The sequence below is a fragment of the Mya arenaria genome, chromosome 9 (genome assembly GCF_026914265.1).
Source record: "Mya arenaria isolate MELC-2E11 chromosome 9, ASM2691426v1".
NCBI classification, from domain to species: domain Eukaryota; kingdom Metazoa; phylum Mollusca; class Bivalvia; order Myida; family Myidae; genus Mya; species Mya arenaria.
Window position 1 is genome coordinate 57088165 of NC_069130.1, and position 22095 is coordinate 57110259.

The window sequence follows — 22095 nt, forward strand, 5'->3', positions numbered from 1 at the left end:
ATTCTTCATAAAATGACATAAAAATTGTAAATGGGGAAATCCCAGATTAAAAGTGGATACTTTTTGGTGTTGTCTTGTGTATGGTATAATCTTTGCCAAATGTATAAAGAAGTTGTACCTTTAGGCATTGACGAGATGTTTGAACTGTCTGAACACGCAGTGTTGTTAGTTGCTGAGGAAATGTCTGATGCACAATCTCCCAGAAGGCTCATCACATCCATGTCCTAAAACACATGAAATGTTTTAGAGCAATGTATTTATCATAAATTAACTGTGAACATTTCAATAAACTCAACAAAATTACTTAAGGGCGTACAATACACCTATATAAGCACATGTAAAATGTTATCTGTAGCTTTCTATTGCCGAAAATCATCTGTGTCGAAGTGGTAGAAAGCACAAGCCTGAACTGTATAAATGCTTGCTGGAGTTGCTTAAAACTTAAATAATATATTGCTATTAAGCTGTAAATATAGCTTATTTCAATAATTAAGATTGAAGGGAAAAATTAAATAAAACAAACTTCAAGAAACAACATATTTCCATGCATTATAACAGAACATTATTTATAAACAACATACATCATCTTGACTGAGTTTCAGTATGCTCTCCTTGATCTTAATTTCCTGTTGTTCTTGCTCCTGTGAGAGACGGGTGACATCCACAAACATCTGGGGCTTCAGGTTCATGCCCTCCCACTGACGTCCACCGATACTGTTGAACAAAACATCCAGGGCTCGTGGTAGGATGCCTGCATCCTTGGGGTTTCCTAGAAGACATATGAACAAGAAATTAACACTTAAATATTGTGTAATTAATAACAATAAAAAACTGATCATATTTATGAAGTTCGAAACATGAGGTTGTTTTGCATGATACTAAATACTTGTTAATCATAATGTTATTTAATATGAACATTGTCCATAGTTTATGGATTTTTAAAATGACCTCTTTGCAAAACATAACCACCGACCAATCATTTCAAAGTTGAGGTTAATGTAAACTTAATGCAGATTGTTTGTACCTTTCGCTTAAGGTCAGTCTGATTATTAGACAAGCAGTGTCACTATAAATATTTAGAGTTAGACAGTATGACAGCTATTCTTACCCTGAATTGTGTAAGTTTTCCCTGAATTAGTCACACCATAGGAGAACACCAAGCAGTTCTGACCATCAATAAAGTCCTTCACATAGTTCAGCATAGTGGAGTTGAAGAAATCGTTCTGAGTGGTGTTTTCGTTGAAGATTTGTGAAAAGGTATACTTGGTAATAGATTTACACAGTCCTCTGGTCATGTTTTTGAAGAAGTGGGAATCTTTTGGGGGATGTGTGACCACTGTCCTCTCTGACTCCACAGAAAAACAATCCTGAAAATAACATTTATACAAAATATACAGTTCTAGAAAGATTTAAGCAGTATATCTTTATAGGTAGACATAATCATTTAATTAACTTATTAATATTGCAGCTGTACAGTCAAATCTTAAGACAACAATGTCATTTAAAAAATAATAATATTGTAACTTAGATAAAGACGGAAATTTAAACTATTTTTATGCACATTTTTTTCAATACACTTGACCTTCTTGACATTTTATATTTCTTCAGAAATGTCAGAGGCAAAGGCAAAGAACTCAAGGCCGTGTTACCATAATTATTAATATTTACAAGAAGGAAACAATTGCAAACAAAAGGTTTCACCTGATTTTCGTCTTTCTCCAACTCATCTCTGGAGAATGGCCTGATGCGTAGGTAAACTGGCATGTGATCATTTGGAGCCGGATGTTCTAGCATGCTCGGACGCCCAAAGTCCTCTGCAAGTTTCAGACAGTATTATAACATTTACACCAGTGACCTTATGTGAACTACAGACAAAGGCACTAGATATGAAAATGTTGCAGAGTGAACTCTTGTCTTCAAAAAGGGGCCTAGCCCATCATTTATTCAAGCCGGAGTTATGGGCCCAGTTGTACACATGTGTTGTATCTGGCAACATGTGCACAAAGTTGCAATTGATGGGTGAAATGTAGACATAGATTTCACTAAAACTTAGAACAAAATTATTTTTTCAGCGTATAATTGACTTTAAAAAGTGATACATCTTACATTATTTGAAAACTAGTGTATACTATAGGCTGTTTAGTTTCACTATTGATTTTTCTTTTTTTCTCCCTGGGAGCATTATAAATGTATACATGGGAGTCTAAGAAGCATGGACTAGTCTCTTGCCAGTCTGCTTTGGCAGAAATAAATAAAAACCATGCCTTAAAATGACTGAACATACTTAGCAAATTACGCTTGGGCAGTGGTTGAATGTCATCCACTTCATCATACTCAATGTCATCCATTGGAACGATGTCCGCAGTCACGCGATGATTCATTCGCTGTGACATCTAAAATAAATAATACATTTACTTGTTTTGTTTACATTGTTTTGTTTACACAAATATGATATTAATAAATTGCTCCTGCTCTCGTGATTTATAAAATTATAACATTCCAACATCAACCGTTAAAAATTATTGGAAAATTATTAGAAAATGACAGCAATTGTGAATAAATGGTGATGTAAAATATTTAGTTGTGAAGATTGCAATTTCTGCTACACGTTACCAACATGTTGCATTGTACAGAATACATGCACTGGAAATAAATAAACTTAGTTAACTGAGTATAATTCTGGTATTTTTTTTAAAGAATGATGTTAATTTCTGCTGCACTTGGTTGTCATACATTTCCTTGTAAGCTTTCCAATTGCGATCCAAATATCCTCTTGGTTTGGTTACCGTGCTCTTCACATGTTTTCCAGCAGCGGTTGAGATAGACATTTCAAATACATAACAACTACACCACCCAAAATAAATTACTCATCAATTTATCTGACATTGATCTTTGTAACACACACGTTGTGTTTCATTATCACCTAAAACTGTAGTCCAAATAATTGTACGTTGACAGATTTTTTTTAGATTTTTGATATGGCAAATCCTTCACGTACAAATTGTTTAGTATCAAAAGTGGGTAGTTGTTCCGATCAGGATTCCGGGTTAAAGCATATAGCGTCTATAAAATATCATAAAAACAAGAAATATTACCAGATAATGTTATTTTATATTAGTTCCGTACACAATTTTTTTTATCCAACTTAAAATTATGTCAAAACATAACGATATATACATGAAGGGCACCTGCAAGGCTTCAGGGCACAGTTTTAAATCGCTCGGAACATTTCGGCCATGGCCGAGTTGTTACGATTGTATAACGAGGTCTATCTCAAAGCTTTGTCTGAGGAGGCCGAGTTATTACGATTGTATGAGTTGTTCCCCTTCGCATAATTGTTATCTGTGTCAGTCAACTTTCGTTTTATTGGAAAGGTAAACAACTTGTTTTAATGCATTAAATGCTTGTTTAGTGCAAAATAACATTTCACTTACCTAGCAAAATATGAAAATAACTCTTTATGATCAATTTCAACCATAAAATACTTCACTTAAAACAATTTCAATATTTTTAAAACACCCCCGTTTTTTGCACATTCCCGTTTAGACGTTAGGGATTGGAAGAATCCTGTATAACACGTCTATTATTTTAGACTACTAAAACTGAAGACTGCATGCTATCACCGTGAAAACTATAAGATGACCAATTGACGAGATTTCAGACTAGTGCTGAATTTTATTATTACGGTAAACAAAGAAAAACACAAAATTTTAAAAAGCAGTAATTCCAGAAAAACAGTGTTTAAATTTTCAAAACAGAAAATGAACAATTTAAATCCTACATCAATATTAAGCAAAAGAAAAAGATTTGGCATTAAAATCATAGTATTTCGCGACACCGGGAGCACCATTAGTACAGCTACTTTTGCTAACACAAACTTCGAAAGAGAATTATGAAAACTTCAAGAAATAAGAACCAGTGTCAGAAAATAATTGAAATATCTGAGGTAAGTTGACATACATTGATATAACATTTGCGAAAAAACATATAAATACCTTTGATTCTCAATACTCTCAACAAGGCTTTATATCTACATTATTTTTATACCAATTTACAGATAAATATTCAGACCATAAAGTTCTTTCGCTGTCAAATATTCCGCGCTGTGTGTACCTTTCAAAATCAACCAATGGCGTTGCAGATAACAAATCTGTGTGGTATTGTTTACCGCAAAGGAATTTACCAAAAAGAAAAAGGTTACATACAAATTTATGTTTGGCAGACTGTAGTGTAGCCTATGAACCATTATTGTTTTTTCATAATTCCCCACTTACATCGAACAAGGTTGAATAGCACAAATTATCGACTTTCATAAATCATATTGTTGTTGGGTTTATTATCCCATGTGTATTGATGACAAACTTTTATGTTTAAATCCAAAATTAAGAACATTAATTTTGATTCTTAAGTTGAAATATTCTGTTCTGTAAAATTCCATGTCAACGTGCGTGTACTTTTGATCATTGTTTCTACGAGTAAATCAATAATCATAGTCCAATCATAAAAAATAATGTGTCGCCGCCTTCTAATTATCTTACTACCTGTCTTTAATAATCCTCGACATTTTCACACCAAAGCTGACGAGAGCTAGATATTAGGAAACCCGTGATGACCCATGTCTGGTATTATGACACTTTTCCATGTGTCTTCGACACCATGGCTCAATAACAGAGGAATGCGTAGCACTAGGTCTCAAATACAAAATAACTTCAGCAAATTAAAATGTTTGCGGCCAATTGTTGCACGTGGCCCCAGCTCCTACACCGCGGCCTGCTCACACAGTCATTTTTATTACGCTTAAAACAATACATGTTTTACAAGTTTACAGTGAACGTTTACACTGAACGTTTAAAGAAGTTGATCCGAGAATTGTTTTAAGAAGTGGCCCGGATTTCCATATAATATATATTTCCTTTCAAATTGGATGCGTGATTGTTGATTGAACGAAAACAATCATCCTTAGTAAAAAATAGAGAACAAGAAGGAAATAAGCAATGTATCTGAGTAGGATTATTGTCATTGGTCCCAGAATGTTTTAAATATATTTGAATTCATAAAACCTCTAAAGCAAAATGTTAACGTAAGTCGATTTCTTTAAATATTTATAGTCTAATTAAAGTGTGATGAATCATTAGGAGTGTAACGTGCGAGCCAATGAAACAAACACCAACAGATACCTTCAGGGAAAAGCACGCTCGACCCTTAAGGGGTCCACTGGTCTTTATATACACTAACTTCTCTATTCTTACAGATCCCGGGCTTTGCTAATTTGCACATTACCAAGTTAACATACGTACTACGAACGTACTTCCGTTTAAACGGAAGATCATTACGAACGCACACAGCGGATCGTTACATTACTTTCCCCTCCGAGAAGACTCGGGACATCTTATGGGTAAGGCAACTCCGTTCCGGCAGTTGTCATCATCCCACTGCTGCCACCATTTGTAACGTGCGAGCCAAACAAACAAACACCAGATAGCCGAGCTTTCTGGCGTATTGAAACAAACACCAACAGATCCCTTCAGGGAAAAGCATGCTCGACCCTGAAGGGGTCCACTGGTCTTTTTATACACTAACTTCTCTATTCACACAGATCCCGTGCTTTGCTAATTTGCATATTACCAAGTTAACATACGTACTACGAACGTACTACCGTTTTATACGGACTATCATTATGAACGCACATCCGCCTACAGCGGATCGTTACATGAGTGTTAAAACTAAGATACTCGCAACTGAACCATTCAACAAATATTTATATCAAACTTATGAATGATTTACTAATATAACTGATGTTATAATTGTCACATGTCATGTCTTTTGTTTCTATACATATTGTTGTGACGATGAGCTTTTTATGCTTAAGACGAATAAAATTTCTATTCTGTTGAAAAACAAATGTTGTTATATGCTCAAATGTTGTCTTTAAAGTTCACCGTATTTTGAAAACCGTTAGAAACTCGATTCAGCAAAAGGCTGTAGCGTGATTGGTTGGTTGACATTATCTCTTGATGTTACCAATGTAAATATCCTTCAGTTAAATATGACTCCTTGTTGGAGCGTGAATAAGATTTTGGATTTTTTTCTTGAATGTACCGGCGTGGGTTCGCCCCCCTCTACAACCCTTTTTTTAAATTAAGTTGTATTTTTTCCCTCTTCCATTTCAATATCAAAGAGTAAATAATTATAATATAAGTGTTTTCATATACATTACTGGAAAAACTAATTTTTAGTGCAAAAAAAAGCGAGAGCCTTTTTTAAAATTAAAGTTTGTATACTCCATAAAATCAATGAAAGTTAAGTATTTTCAGAGATAATTAAAATGAAGTTATATATCAAATGACCCGTAAGATACTTAACATGGAAAATGACTTCAGTTAGGAAATGTTATTTATTAATACTATTCCAGGACATATTTTTTTTACAATGCGGTACAAAATAGTGGTTTCTAAAATATTAGTGGTTTGTAACCATTTCATGTTGTGTCCTTGGTTGGAGAGTTACTTCTCTTCTTCATAAATTTACCATTGCTATCGCATGGTAAACGTACACTTTTATGACAATTGTTCAGCTTGTTCAAACATTACATCAATTATATATAATACATAATGGCAGAGAGTATTAAAATAGAAACTTCTATGAAAGATTTAGACAATGACACAGTTAAAAAAGCCTGTGCTCTCTGTTTAAAAGGTGCTGCAAAGTACACATGCCCAAGGTGTAATGTCCAATACTGTTCAGTTGATTGCTACAGATCAGAGAAGCACAGGGGTTGCTCAGAAAATTTCTACAAAGATTGCTTTATGGAAGGTTGGTATTTATCTTCAATTTCATCAACTAGTTCTTTGTAAATCACCATAATTTTTGTTGGCACCACTATAGACATTTAGACCTGGATTGTAAAATTCCTTTGATTTTCTATGGCTTTTCAAAAACATTTTAACGCTCACAAAACATGTTTTTTAAGAGATCATATCTGGAATTTTTATTAGACTAGCAAGATTCCTGTTAGTCTAAAATAATAGACGTGTTATACGGGATTCTTCCAATCCCTAACGTCTAAATGGGAATGTGCAAAAAACGGGGGTGTTTTAAAAATATTGAAATTGTTTTAAGTGAAGCATTTTATGGTTGAAATTGATCATAAAGAGTTATATTCATATTTTACCATGTAAGTGAAATGTTATTTTGCACTAAACAAGCATTAAGTGCATTAAAACAAGTTGTTTACCTTTCCAATAAAACGAAAGTTGACTGACACAGACAACAATTATGCGAAGGGGAACAACTCGATACAATCGTAATAGCTCGGCCTCCTCCGACAAAGCTTTGAGATAGACCTCGTTATACAATCGTAACAACTCGGCCATGGCCGAAATGTTCCGAGCGATTTAAAACTGTGCCCTAAAGCCTTGCAGGTGCCCTTCATGTATATATCGTTATGTTTTGACAGAATGAAATGAAAAAAAGCCGTCAAACTCATAATTTTAAGTTGGATATTTATTTTTTTGTGTACGGAACTAATATAAAATAACATTATCTGGTAATATTTCTTGTTTTTATGATATTTTATAGACGCTATATGCTTTAACCCGAAATCCTGATCGGAACAACTACCCACTTTTGATACTAAACAATTTGTACGTGAAGGATTTGCCATATCAAAAATCTAAAAAAAAACGTTAACGTACAATTATTTGGACTAGATTCCTGTGAGCCTGCCTTTAAAGGGTTGTTGGTTAATTATTTCTTGTTTCACCAATAGCGGCTGTCACTGTCAGTTCTTTGACCAATTGTCTTGCCTTATCAACTCGTATTTCTTAATTCTTTTTATTGATATCAATTTAAATGAGTCTATAAGATTCAGCAAATGCAAACAGATTAGTTGCATATTTCACGGACATACAAGTGGTTTACATTTCCACATGCTAATTATCAGCAGAAGTGATTTATGAATGCTGTTATGCATGCTTATGATTGTCCGGTTAGCGCTCTCGCTTCTCACCTAGGCGACCGTGGTTCAATTCCCGGCTTGGGCGTGTGAGTTTGGTTTGTGGTCACCAAGCCGGACAAGTGGGTTTTCTCCGGTTTCCCCCACATAACAAGACCACACTCAATGAGAATGATTTATATAATGTTGTGATAACTTGTTTTTCATGCAAAATCTATTTATTCCTCCATTCCCACTCCAGTTCCCAGATAGATGTGAATGTGTCAAATCATCACTCAAACTCCCATGAACTTGCATATTTCATAGCCATGGGTCTTGAAATAAAAAAAACTAGAGTCCAGGGCATATTTTTGTGCATATACTACATTTATGATTCATAGTACTACCTGCTCTTTGTATGTGCTTTTTTATGAATAAAAGATGGATAGGAAAGCAATGAGTATTGTAAAACTCAAGATGTGGAGAAAATTGAGTCATTGATTGTATTTATTATGAAAAAGTGATATGGGTCCCATGTTAAGTTAAGTATATATAAATAGATGATAAATAATTTAAAAAAATGCAGCTGGCCTTGTTCAAATCTATAAGAAACTGATTGATAACTTCTTATAATTTAAAGCATTACATCGAATTCCAAACATCATCTTCACTTGTTTCAGGACTGAAGGAATGCGATACAGACCCAGAAGAGAAACAAAAGGTCATGGAAATGTTACAGAGGGTTGAAGGTGCTCCTGACTTAGATGATGGTGACTCCAGTGAAGATGACCTTGAAGAGAGGTTGGGTGACCTTGACCTGAATGAAGATGTTGACAAAGTCTGGGATCGGCTCACAGACAAAGTATGCAATTCAGTTGATAATGCTGTAAAGTTTAATTAAGTTTATAATTCTCTCAGACTTAAAATGAAAAGTGAAAGCAGCCTTTTTGGATACGAAAGTAAAATGACAAAATTTAGATTTGATGTATATTTAAGATATAAGTTGTTTCAAAAGTTTTGGTTTAGCCATTAATTAAAACATTCAACCTTGTATTTATCCTTTTATATTTCTGAGGTTCTGATTGAGTAGCTGTAGAATATAATAGACCAACAAATGATCATGGTGTGATTTTAACGCCGATAAACACATGCACATTTATTTAGGTCTCTTTAAATATAATTTGATTTCATTTTATTGCAGGAGAAGCAAGAATTCAAATCTATGACAACAGATGGTCGCCTTGGAAACCTAGTTGACTTGTGGGTACCTTGGTGGGAAACACATTTGCCAATGGTGACGGAAGTCAAAAGATTACCCGAAAAGCCGTCTGATCAATCTGATAGGTCATCAACAAAATTAGAAAAATCATCTAAAAAACTTGAAAGGATATCTGAAAAGTCATCTAAAAAATCAGTTTCATTCGAAAAATCTGAAGTGTCACCTGAAAGGTCTGATGAAGAAGTTCAGATGTCCTCTGGTTCAAACTGTCCTAAAATTCTGGCACAGATTCCGCAGATGTTTGATCTGATTAAAACAAAACCATCTGCAGATATGAAGTGCAATGTAGTGAATGTTTTGTATGGTTACGCATATGTGAGCAGACTTCATAATGGTGACCATGTCACCATGGCAACAGAAAGTGCTGAGGACATTCTGGAAATATCTGAAGTAATGGGACAAGGTCACACATGTGGATCTGTTGAAGAGGCTATACAAATGTGTTTTAGGAACTTAACAGACCCTAAGAGTAGTTTTGAATCAACAACAGATTGGAATTTGAAGATTATCAAAGATGTTGAAAAATTGATGATAAATGAAAACAAAGCAGATCCATTACACTTTCCAATGGCAGCATTGTCTGATGTTCACCAAATTTTCAAGAATGCACATAAAATTGTTCAAAAACAGGTGAAAAGTGACTCTCTCAAGACCAAGAAAGAAGAATTAGTTAAGGAGAAAAGCAAGCTTTTCCATTGTGTAAAGAAATGTGAATTCCTACTAAGCTGGTGTCAAACTTATGGAATGGCTTTATGTGGACTGGTCACAGAAGTTGACTTAGTTTACTCATTGCTGGCAACTGAGTTTGAAGCACTTAACCAGTCCAAGAAAAAGCTGGAGACACAGTGGGGAGGAATGGTGAAACCTAGAAGGAAAAAGCTGGTGGAAGAATTATAGTAATAAAAACCTCTCAGTCTGTGCTAACAGGTCTCAATGTTAGAAGCTGATACGTGAATGTGGCTATACATTGCAAGATATCAGTCTGATATCTGAATATGATGACAATCTAGTAATTTTACCCATTCATTCAGTTGATTATTAAGAAACATATAGTATAAAATTACAACAAAGGACAATATTCATTTGTTTGTTAATTATTTATGAATAACAGATACCTGTTACACTAATTGGTAAAGACAAACCTGAAATGGACACAAGCAGTAAACCATACATGTTTTTAATAAAAGTAGTTATACCATATTTTGTACTTAAGATCATCTGTGTTTCAAGACACATTGTTGACAAATGCCATGAAATGCTAAATCCAATGACCAGTCAGCTGTAAGTGTAATATGCCACTGATGACACTGATGAAGTTTTATGCATTGAATAAACCAATGAACTTTAATTGAAGTGGTGTTTAGTGTATAGTTCATGTCCATTTGTCAGCACAAAGATGGTCCAGGGGGCCGTCATACTGCCAATGTTAAAAAAAGCTTCAAATAAATCAAGTGTTCCTAGCCTATTTTCTAGTCTTATACTGCATATATTTCTTAGTTAAGAACTCTTCAAAGTTTGATGATAAATATGAGCATAGGTCTAGAGTACGGTAAACGCTTCTGAAGGCATACAATGATGTGTTTTTTTTGTTTTCAAAATATCCCTCATATTCTTTAGTGTTGTTGCCTTCGTCAAGGATGTTTCCTTGCAAAGACTTAAACCTTTAGCCATAACTTAATTCCTGATACATGCCTGAAACCTAGTACACATCTGGCAGTGTTAACAGACCATACACATAGGCAAGGTCTATAACTTTGGCTAAAAAGTATTAGTTTATGCCCCCTGATAAATAAAAATGGATCAGCATTATTATCTGCTTGCACTGATCTTGCCTGCATCTCTGTGCAAACCTATAAGCTACAGCAACTAGAGCTATCACAAGAGAGATGGATATCCCCAGACACCGCCTTGACACAGGGGAGGTGGTATGCCTCATTTTAAATAAAGAATATGCAATGTTGAGGGTCAGTACTATGGTAAGAACAAGTGGTTTGTCAAACAAAACCCCAAGTGAATAACCTCCCAAACTGTCAAACATTCCTTTGAAGTTTCATGAGTGTAGGTGCATACATGCTATATTTCTGGAGACCATTTCAGGGGAATTTGACATTTTTGTAGTGAATTCCAAGGTGTTTATTTTTACCAGGGGATTTGATCAATCAACATATTGCTACCGCGGGTGCATCTTGTTACCTTTTTGTACGTAGCACCGCATTTCATTTATGCTCCTATATAAACCGTCATATTCTTTTAAGACATTGTGATATCACATGCAAATACTGTATACTGTAATACACTTGCAGAAAAAAATATGTTATCATATTTTTTTTTTATATTTCAAGACAATTTAATTGGCTTACCTTTCTCCAGTCAATGAAGAAAATCTGTTTACTATCAGAAATGATGACTTTCAGACTAATAGAGAATGGAATTAATATTATAAATATTGTTTATTTCTTCAAATTCCCAAAATAGTCTTATTTGTTTGCCTTTGATCATTATTACAAATAAATTTACCACTTCTTTTAAAATTTGATGATTCTTTTTGGCTTTGATCAAATATATATATATATACTCATTGTAATTCATAAATTTGTTTTCTCTCATATGGAGTTGTTTGTTAACATTCAGTTTCACTCACTGACTGTGGTTACACTTTGTCATTATTGCCAGTTGAATAACTTTTTTAAATTCTGGGGGATATTCGTCTCCCACCAAGAGACCAGGGGAAGGATGAGAATTCCAGGGGGTTTTCTCCCAGCTGGGTGATATGGGGTGTTTGTAGGTGTAAAACTTTCGGAGAACATAAAACACAGATTTTCTGGCGGACAGACAAAATGACTCTCAAACCATTATTCAATAAATAAAAGATAGTTTTGAAAAAGTGTAATGCAGCGTAATCAACACCACACTAATAATTAAAGTCTCAGGTGTATCTTTCTAGGGGTATGATAAAATACATTATATTTATTAACAAGTGGCTAGAATACTTCCACCACTCATTTCTGTGTTACAGTTACCCTTAATAACTATTTCAGTTCTGTAACGCTTTAATAAGTTTGAATATTAAACCAAAATATGGCCTAGACTAGGATCAACTGGAATCTGTATTTTACCTCAATCCAGCGTGTTTCCATTTGAACACAAATATAATTTCAGAGTCTTTATTTTTGTTCATTAAATTAAGCACGTAAAGCATAACAATATATGTAAAATGTTACCAATACCAGTGTACAAACCTGAACATAATGATCATTCACAGCTAAGCAAAACAATCAGATTTTTTCTTCAATCACTGTCAGATTCATCAGCTGGGAGACTTTTCACATTTACAATTCTATCAACTCCAATCAGCTGCTCAACCAGACTTAGAACACATCTGAATATATGCAACTTGGTTTGAGTAGGTTCATAAATCCCTTTTTCCAACAAATCCGCAAGATTTGCCCTTCTGTCAAAGCCATAAAGTTCACCTTCCTTGAGTTTCTCTGTTAACATTGTCCAAGCACCTAGAAAACCTCTATTATCTGCCCTTGTGATGTTCATATTCTCATATAGGCTATGAACAAAGTCTTTGAACACTCTCTCTATCACCCTACACAGTGTTGAAACATTAGCTTCTCCACTGCAGAGCTTTTGTTCTGAAAACAAATTCGACATCAACACCTCAAATGATCCTCCACCTGGTAAAATAAAAAACATGGTAGAACTATTTGTGTTAGTTTTAACATTATTTTTGCCAGAAGTACATCCCATTTCAGATATCATTTCTGAACGAGCTTCTGAGTTATATCTCTGTTGCATACTGGTAGATTCTTTTCCATCAGAACTATCTTCATGTGAATCAGCATGTGAAGTAAATCTACCTTTAGACATTATTAGATGTTCATGACCTACTCCTAATTCATCTGCCAAATTATCTTCAAAAATGTAACATTTCTTTAAGCAAATCAACGCTTTCTGGCATGTTATAGCAACCTGGTCGCACAATCCAACAGCTGGACCGCAAATAATTAAATGTTTCCATGACTGCAGCTTAGAAACCTCCAAATGTGTATAAATCTGTCCACCTATAATAATCTCTTTGACAGATTTCAGAGCAATAACATTTGTACCATCTATTTTTTCAGACGCAGTGGCTAAACTTATCTTGCTTGTCAGGTTTTCAAGCAGTTCTACCGATTCTTCCGTCACATAAGTTATCACAGATATATTATGCCTTTGCAAAATTTCTACTGCATAATCAGGAATGTTTTCAGTACAGACAAGTAAAGTCACTCCATTATCTTCACATTTTTCGGCAAACTTGGTCACAACTTTTCTCCTCTGTAGCAACAATGCCGTAATTTGTCCTGGTCTTACATGCACTGTTTCATGTGCGATTTCACCTGATCTGAGATCATCGATTCCACATTTCAGTATCACAGCTTTGGCCGATGTTTGAGTCATCATTTCTGCTGTCCCCTTTATTCTATTCTTGATCAAGAGTGGCTCAAACACGCTGCATTCTGAGAACGCTCGATTTGGGACTTTGATAGAAATAGCAAAGAAGTTTTTCACCACAAATGTTAAACTATCTTTAAACAATTCTTGATCATCTTGAATGCCTGATAAACTTTTCATGACAAATTCAGCTAAAAATTTGCTAACCTTTGGATTGAAATGAGGCATGAACATTGTTTGACAAACACTAATATGGATTTCACCTCTGTTTCTTATTTTAGCAAGTCTTTCCCTCAGCTTTAAACTTTCTTGGTACACATTTTTCTCAATTTCAGGTAAAACATTGCCAACAATTTCCCTTAAGGCATGTCTGACACAGACTGCTCCATTTTTGGCCAAATCTTTTCCACTGCTACCATGTTTATTTGCTCCATTGTGACAGAATTTTCCCTGACTGATCTCAAAGTTGATTTCTTTAATCAGGAAGCTGAGGTAGAGAAGGAATGTCTTGCTTCCATCTCCTGTAGATTTGTGACAGCTTTTCAAAGCCTGAAAGATAATTTAAAGTGATGGTTCAAAAAACAGTGATTATGAAAATATTTTCACAAATTTAAAGCATATGGAGGTTTCAGAATGAGATGTACAGGTGAATTGCCTAATTGCCAAAGGATATAAAAAGAGAAATCCTGATACACCTAGAAATCGAGATTTTTTTAATCATCACTAAGAAATTTAATGTTTTAGAAATTCATACTGTTTACCTATTATTGTATATCAATGCGCAGCACTTTAAGTTGTGTTTTTTCTCAATTTTGTTGAAAGGAGCCTAAGCATTCTATTTTTGGAAAAAAAGTTAAGGCCTTAAAAAGAACTTGTATTAAGAGCAACCCAACCCTGGCTGGCAAAACACCCTTGACCCTAAAGAAATATTGCCAGCCCTAGATAGAAAAATATCTGATTTTCAAATTTTTAGTTGCTGATGACCATTTGTGTTGATTACAATAATAAACATAAAGTACTATTAAAAATTGTAAACACAATATTCCGAAATGTCATGGTGAGTATTTGTGCCTTACTTTCTTGCTTTGCTGTTATAACTGGAATTTTCAGAGGGGAAGTTTCCTATTTACGCGCCCTGCTTTTTAGAATGAAAACCTGGCATACCTTGAAGACCATCCCTGCCACGGGATGGGCTGGACTGAGAGCCTCAATGATTGTGAATCCATCACTGGTCACCACTGCCTTACCTATAGTATAAATTAATAAAGAGTTACTTTGCTGCTATGATACTGGAAATGCAGTAAATACAATTGTGTTTCGCCTCTGTTGAAATTAAAATTTTGATTTTGCACTAAAATTTGTAAGAGAATTAACTAATCAAACTAGGATGCTTTTTTGAAAAAGCGCTTGTCTCCCCTATTGTGTGGTCGTAGGTGAGAAAAAATCAATGATGGACATGAAATTTGTAACTTTGGACTGGAGACAAACCAACAGTGAAGTTTGGTTTATTCGATTATATTAAATAGTGAAGAGAAGAAAGTGTTGTTGATTAATCATGGAAAATGTAAACGAAGTTTGCATTGTATGAAGTTCCTGGGCGCAAGCGTTATTCAATTATTGATCGGAAACCATTTTTCAGCTCACAGTCATCGTGACCATGACCTTTTACCTACTGATCACAACATCAATAGGGATCATCTACATAACCAACTTGCATACCAAGTATTAAGTTCTTGGGTGCAAGTGTTCTTTAGTTACTGAGCGGTAACCATTTCTTCAACTCAAGGTCATGGCAACCTTGACCTTTGACCTACTGATCTCAAAATCAATAGGGGTCATCTACTAGTCATGACCGACTAGCGTACCAAGAATGAAGTTCCTGGGTACAAGCGTTCTTAAGTTATTGAGCAGAAACCATTTTTAAGCTTAAGGTCACCGCCAACGTATCATTTTTTACCTGAAGGTAACCTTGACCTTTGACCTTTTGATCTGAAAATCAATAGGGGTCATCTTCTAGTCATGAACAACTAGCTTACCAAGTATGAAGTTCCTGAAACCAAAGGATCTTTAGTTATTGAGCGGAAACTTTTTCTTCACTTCAAGGTCATGGCAACCTTGACCTTTGACCTAGTGATCTCAAAATCAATATGGGTCATCTTCTAGTCATGACCAACTAGCATACCAAGTATGAAATTCCTGGTTGCAAGCGTTCTCTAGTTATTGAGCGGAAACAGTTTCTTCACCTCAAGGTCACGGTGACCTTGACCATTGACCTACTGATCTCAAAATCAATAGGAGTCATCTACTAGTCATGAACAACTATGAAGTTCCTGGGTACAAGCTTTCTTTAGTTATTGAGCAGAAACCATTTTTAAGCTTAAGGTCACTGCCAACATATCATTTTTTACCTGAAGGTAACCTTGACCTTTGACCTTTTGATCTCAAAATCAATAGGAGTCATCTAATAGTCATGAACAACTAGCATACCAAGTATGAAGTTCCTGGACCCAAAGGATCTTTAGTTATTGAGTGGAAACCGTTTCTTCACCTCAAGGTCACGTTGACCCTGATCTTTGACCTAGTGACCCCAAATTCAATAGGGGTCATCTACTAGTCATGACCAACTAGCATACCAAGTATGAAGTTCCTGGGTCTAAGAGTTCTATAGTTATTGGGCGGAAACGAAGTGTGACGTACTGACTGACTGACTGACAGACTGATGGACTGACTGACGGACAGGGCAAAAACAATATGTCTCCCCATGAATGGGGGAGACATAAAGATATTACACGCAAATGATTTTTACATGGAAGGTCACCACGACCTTGACTATTGACCTTGTTACCCCCAAAACAATTGGGATCATCTAGACATCATGACCAACCTCACTTCAAAGTTTGGTGAACCTAGATCAAAGCATTCTCCTGATATTGCACGGAAATATTTTTTTACATTAGAGGTCACAGCGACGTTGACCTTTGACCTTGTGACCCCCCAAAATATAGGAGTTTTCTAAACCTCATGATCAACCTCCCTACCAAGTTTGGTGAACCTAGGTCAAACCATTCTCAAGATATTGAGCGGAAATGTTTTTTACATTGGGGGTCGCCGCGACCTTGACCTTTGACCTAGTGACCCCAAAAACAATAGGGATCTTCTACACCTCATGACCAACCTCCCTACCAAGTTTGGTGAACCTAGGTCAAACCGTTCTCAAGATATTGAGCGGAAATGTTTTTTAAATTGGGGGTCGCCGCGACCTTGACCTTTGACCTAGTGACCCCAAAAACAATAGGGATCTTCTACACCTCATGACCAACCTCCCTACCAAGTTTGGTGAACCTAGGTCAAACCGTTCTCAAGATTTTGAGCAGAAATGTTTTTTATATTGGGGTCGCCGCGACCTTGACCTTTGACCTAGTGACCCCAAAAACAATAGGGATCTTCTACACCTCACGACCAACCTCCCTACCAAGTTTGGTGAACCTAGGTCAAACCGTTCTCAAGATTTTGAGCAGAAATGTTTTTTATATTGGGGGTCGCCGCGACCTTGACCTTTGACCTAGTGACCCCAAAAACAATAGGGATCCTCTACACCTCACGACCAACCTCCCTACCAAGTTTGGTGATCCTAGGTCATGCGGTTTTCCAGTTATCGATCGGAAACGAAGTGTGACGTACGGACGGACTGACGGACTGACGGACTACCGGACTGACGGACAGGGCAAAAACAATATGTCTCCCCCAGAGAGGGGGAGACATAATGATCAATATGAATTCGACATATTTGTGCAAACTTTCAACAAATCAATGAAAACCTGCTAAATGCCAGAAAAAACAACAACAAAACAGCAACTTTGATTGTAGGAATAAACATTTTAAATAATAATGCATTTATGATCATTCACAATGCTCTGTTGCACAAACCCCACAACAGTAAAAAGAAAGCAACAAAAATAATTGAGAAGAAACAAGAATGCTGCGGAGACTATAAGTATCTATCATGTGTTTCCGGTACGGATAGACAAATCCGACCCGAGGGCACGTGCGTAAGCCAGTAACAAATTTATCGATCCGGACCGGAAAAACATGATTGATATTTTTTCTTGCATATCTTAAGTTATCAATTTATGGAAAAAATGACGTAGAAAATGAACTTTTGTACAATTACACCAAAAAGCGTGTGCGACGTGTTTACTGACGTCATAGAGCGCAGTAATTTTAAATAACTAACTAGAACTCCGCGAGTCAGATGTGTCGCCTGACGAATTATTTACTGTCCATATTATAGCTGTTAGATTGGCATTTTATTCATTTATAGACAATGATGTTGCCATTTAACTTTCAAGTGTAGGTGGCATTTGAACCCTCAATCAGATATACCTACGGAATAAGTTTCAGGTTGAAACCTCCTATAGTTTACGAGATATGCCACGGACAAAACCTAAGCAAGAAAATTAACAAAGGGCAATAACTCTAAAAATATGGCAGCAAGAGTAATGGTTCTTGTGCACTGCACTTGCCCTCAATGAGATCTATCTAGCTATGAAGTTTCAAGTTGATACCTCTTATATTCTTCAAGATATGCCCCGGACAAAACTTTAAGCATGAAAATTAACAAAGGGCAATAACTTTAAAACTAAGAAAGCAAGAGTTACTGTTATTGTGCACTGCACTTGCCCTCAATGAGATATATCTAGCTATGAAGTTTCAAGTTGATACCTCTTATATTCTTCAAGATATGCCCTGGACAAAACTTTAAGCATGAAAATTAACAAAGGGCAATAACTTTAAAACTAAAAAGCAAGAGTTACTGTTATTGTGCACTGCACTTGCCCTCAATGAGATCTGTCTAGCTATGAAGTTTCAAGTTGATACCTCTTATATTCTTCAAGATATGCCCCGGACAAAACTTTTAAGCATGAAAATTAACAAAGGGCAATAACTTTAAAACTAAGAAAGCAAGAGTTACTGTTATTGTGCACTGCACTTGCCCTCCATGAGATCTATCTACATATGAAGTTTCAAGTTGATAACTCTTATATTCTACAAGATATGCCCCGGACAAAATTTTAAGCATGAAAAATAACAAAGGGCAAAACTCTGAAAATATGGAAGCAAGAGTAACAGTTCTTGTGCACTGCACTTGCCCTCAATTAGATCTATGTACATATGAAGTTTCAAGTTGATACCACTAATAGTTTAGGAGATATACCCCGGACAAGCGAAAATGGGACGCGGACGCCGCCGCCGCCACCGACGCCCCCACCGCCGCCGCCGCTTAAGTCTTGCAAACATATATATTTGATTGCGCTTTATTGAAATGAATAATATTTTTATAATATTTTAATGAATAATATATTTTTCATAACCCATACAAAAAATGAAATAGGAAGTGGCACGTTGTTGCACGTGACTCATCTTACATGGGGTATGTAAGATGGATTTTTCCAGCACTGGTCACAGGACCGGAAACACGTCCGGTATGCAAGAAAAACAAGTTTTTCAGTAAAAAAGGCAGTCACTCGACAGTGTTTTAAGCCAAAATTATGAGCCCTGCTGTCCAAGTGTGTATAATTGTCTGGCAGCATGTGTACCAAGTTTCATTTAAATTGCCATTTTAAATTTTTTACATGCTGATGCCAACGTCACAAAAGCTATGACAATACCTGGACTTTTTTTTAAAACAGTCAAGCTAAACAATTGTACCCTACAGCTGTTCATGTTACGCACCTGTTTCAGAGGTCAAAAGGGTCTGACTACAATTGGGTCCGATGAAGCTTGCCACAACTCTTTGTAATGAAGAAACAACTTCACTGACTGTTTCCAAACTTACTTCTATGCTGCTGTCCATTTGAAACTGAAACAGACGGATTTAAAAATATATAACACCAGGGAATACATCTGGCTCCAATTTCTCGAAACTGCTCAAGTCCCTTATAACAGGATTAAGCTTAGTCTATTATTATTTTTTTGTATAATTTGTACCATTACACACACAACACATTCCAATACATGTGTTAATAAGTTAAACTATCCCAGATGTTTGTTTGGATTGCAGTTGATCGGACTTACATTAGGCAAAATGGACTATTTTCAATAATTGCAGATAATTTAATGTAACGATTACTTTCAGGTTAAAATCATGACCCAATTTTCTGTCTTATAGGCGGGGAAATACAGTACATGTAGTATAAATATAACAAGTTAATTTGAATGCGGGTCAAAAAGGCCCACTTCCAGAAAGGCTCTGTACCAGAAAGCCCAGTACCAGAAAGGCTTGGTCCAGAAAGGCCCAGTTTGATGTTTTATCATTGATAACTGTCGTTATCTTAGATATATAGAAGTGAATATTTATTAAAAATGGCATAATGTCTTAAATAATCTTTTAAATCATTTCAGGAGTTCGGAATTGCACCATTTTCAGTGGTTACAGAAAAAATCAAACGGCGTGACATTTACATTTTTTTATTGACAGACATAATAATACATTTTTCACAAGGTTAATGTTAATGTGTTTAACAATGTAACAATATATCAGGATTGCTGACTGAGAGATGTGGCAGCAAATCACATACGCAGCCGATCTACATCTCCAATCCTTCCAAGATATTCAGAAGTCCTCATGTTTCCATTCAAGTAGTCGTCTGCGAGCGTCCTGATGGTGTTGTCTTGACGCAGGCAACAGACGTTGCCTCCTCAACTGGCAAGAGCCTGTAGAACTTAGCGTTGGCATGTCGGCATCTTCATCTTCAGCTGTAGTGGATGGCTGCAGACATGGACGGCACACAAACGTCAACCCCGCCTCATTCTTTGTTGCCTCCCGATACGTAGCAAGGGAAATTCCTGAATAAAACATTTTCGTGAATTGAAAACACGAGACTAAAATACATTATCAAAATTTCTATTTTTCTAAAACATGTTGTTTTGTGTATTACTTACCACATATCTCCAATGTGACCATATACCATACAGTCAAATATTAACACCTTACTGAAATGTGTGAAATGCGTGTCAATGGACCCTATGGCATACATGTCATAGGAACTTAAAATAAACACCCAATAAACAATACCAAATACAGGACTTTGTAATATTTCTCTACATTATACACACGTCTTTTCATGATATATCTACATTGAAGTGAATAGTGATACATACGTCTTTTCATGATATATCCACATTGAAGTGAATAGTGATTTTTTACATGCATTGGTTCAAAAATACATTTGGTAACGCAATATACTTGTTCAGCTATACATATATTGGCAATATATAAACGACGCATACCGTAAAAGCCTGTTTATTTAAGCCTTTTACTGCAATATTCTTACTTCCAATAAACAAGTACTTAGCTTACTTGAAAACTAAAATTGAACGCAATATACCTGTTCAGCTATACATATATTGGCAATTTATAAACGATGTATACCGTTAAAGCCTTTATATTAAGCCTTTTACTGCAATAGTCTTACTTCCAATATACAAGTACTTAGCTTACTTAAAAAATAAAATTGATCCACCACTTCTCAATTCCTCATCAATTGTCCATCAGGTTTTACAATATGTATTATCTCAAAGTCTTACCTGTTCCGCAAATGCGGTGTTGCCAGCGATGGCAGGTATCACATTCCACAGCATGCTGTCGCGGTCTTACTTCCTTAGAACACAATATGCATGGAAACTCATTACCAAAGACATATGTTGGACTAATAAAATCATCTGGAACATATTTCTTTAATTTATACATTTGAACTTGATTTACTTTATTTTGAGTATATTATTAAAGATGTCACACATACATAGTATGAATATATTGTTTTCACACTTCTGCCTAACACTACTAACCGTGAAATATTTAAGACACACCGCAACTGATAATGTGAAACGAGAATTATCACCTCATTAAAGACAAATATCAAAGTACAACATCCTCAAACACAATACAGGTGTTTCCTTTGATTTAAAAGTAGGCCTTTCTGGACAAGGCCTTTCTAGACTGGGCCTTTTTGGTACTGGGCCTTTTTGACCCGACTCCGTTAATTTACAGTTACACACAAAAACATTTCACTAATATTTTCAGTAAGCAATAAAAAAGTCAAATGTGAAATGAATAAACACCAGACCGTGTTTTTTTTGTCTTGTTTGATTTTTAATAAATGAACGAAATTCAGATATACCCCGTACTGGATAGAACCTCACGTTTTGTTAGTTTTGTATAAACATGTTTGTTGAACCTTCATGTCAGTTTTAGATAAATGGGAAGGAACTCACACAAATCAAGGCTACAAACAACTGATACTTTTGACGCGATCTTTGGGCATAATCCCCTTTTTGACGGAAATGGGTATTGTAATATTTTCTAAATTGCCATTTATCGTTTTTGGTTTTATTCAATCAAATCCGACACGAATTCGTTTTTAATTTACCGTTTGGGTCG

General features: G+C 35.6%; 3 protein-coding genes across 7 annotated transcripts in view; 1 reads left to right on the top strand and 2 right to left on the bottom strand.

Moving 5' to 3' along the window:
• The window catches only part of LOC128246928 (kinesin-like protein KIF20B), a 38559-nt gene extending 34441 nt beyond the window's left edge, over positions 1–4118 (bottom strand). For 3 of the 4 annotated variants that reach the window (XM_052965485.1, XM_052965484.1, XM_052965482.1), the window contains exons 1-6: positions 4072–4102; positions 2285–2393; positions 1702–1814; positions 1109–1367; positions 582–769; positions 119–224 (exon numbers count right to left, since the gene is read on the bottom strand). In XM_052965485.1, the coding sequence (XP_052821445.1) occupies positions 119–224; positions 582–769; positions 1109–1367; positions 1702–1814; positions 2285–2393; positions 4072–4074 (778 nt within the window). In that variant the 5' untranslated portion in view covers positions 4075–4102. Of the gene's footprint in view, positions 1–118; positions 225–581; positions 770–1108; positions 1368–1701; positions 1815–2284; positions 2394–3995 lie in introns of all 4 variants that reach the window. The other variant, XM_052965483.1, reaches the window with a different exon arrangement.
• A 2414-nt stretch (positions 4119–6532) lies between these two features.
• On the top strand, positions 6533–10549 carry LOC128203077 (zinc finger HIT domain-containing protein 2-like). Its single transcript, XM_052904342.1, has 3 exons — positions 6533–6813; positions 8614–8795; positions 9135–10549. The coding sequence occupies exons 1-3, from the start codon at positions 6612–6614 to the stop codon at positions 10107–10109; spliced, it is 1359 nt and encodes a 452-aa protein (XP_052760302.1). The 5' UTR covers positions 6533–6611; the 3' UTR covers positions 10110–10549.
• Positions 10550–12362: 1813 nt separating this feature from the next.
• On the bottom strand, positions 12363–21896 carry LOC128202958 (Bardet-Biedl syndrome 10 protein homolog). 2 transcript variants are annotated; one of them, XM_052904165.1, is made up of 4 exons: positions 21836–21896; positions 19389–19515; positions 14820–14902; positions 12363–14204 (listed from the first exon to the last, which is right to left on the bottom strand). In XM_052904165.1, exons 2-4 carry the CDS (start codon positions 19507–19509, stop codon positions 12501–12503), a joined length of 1908 nt encoding a protein of 635 aa, XP_052760125.1. In that variant the 5' UTR covers positions 19510–19515; positions 21836–21896; the 3' UTR covers positions 12363–12500. The 2 variants fall into 2 exon arrangements, with proteins under 2 accessions (XP_052760125.1, XP_052760126.1); XM_052904166.1 differs by having other exon boundaries at positions 21782–21846.
• Positions 21897–22095: the final 199 nt, after the last annotated feature.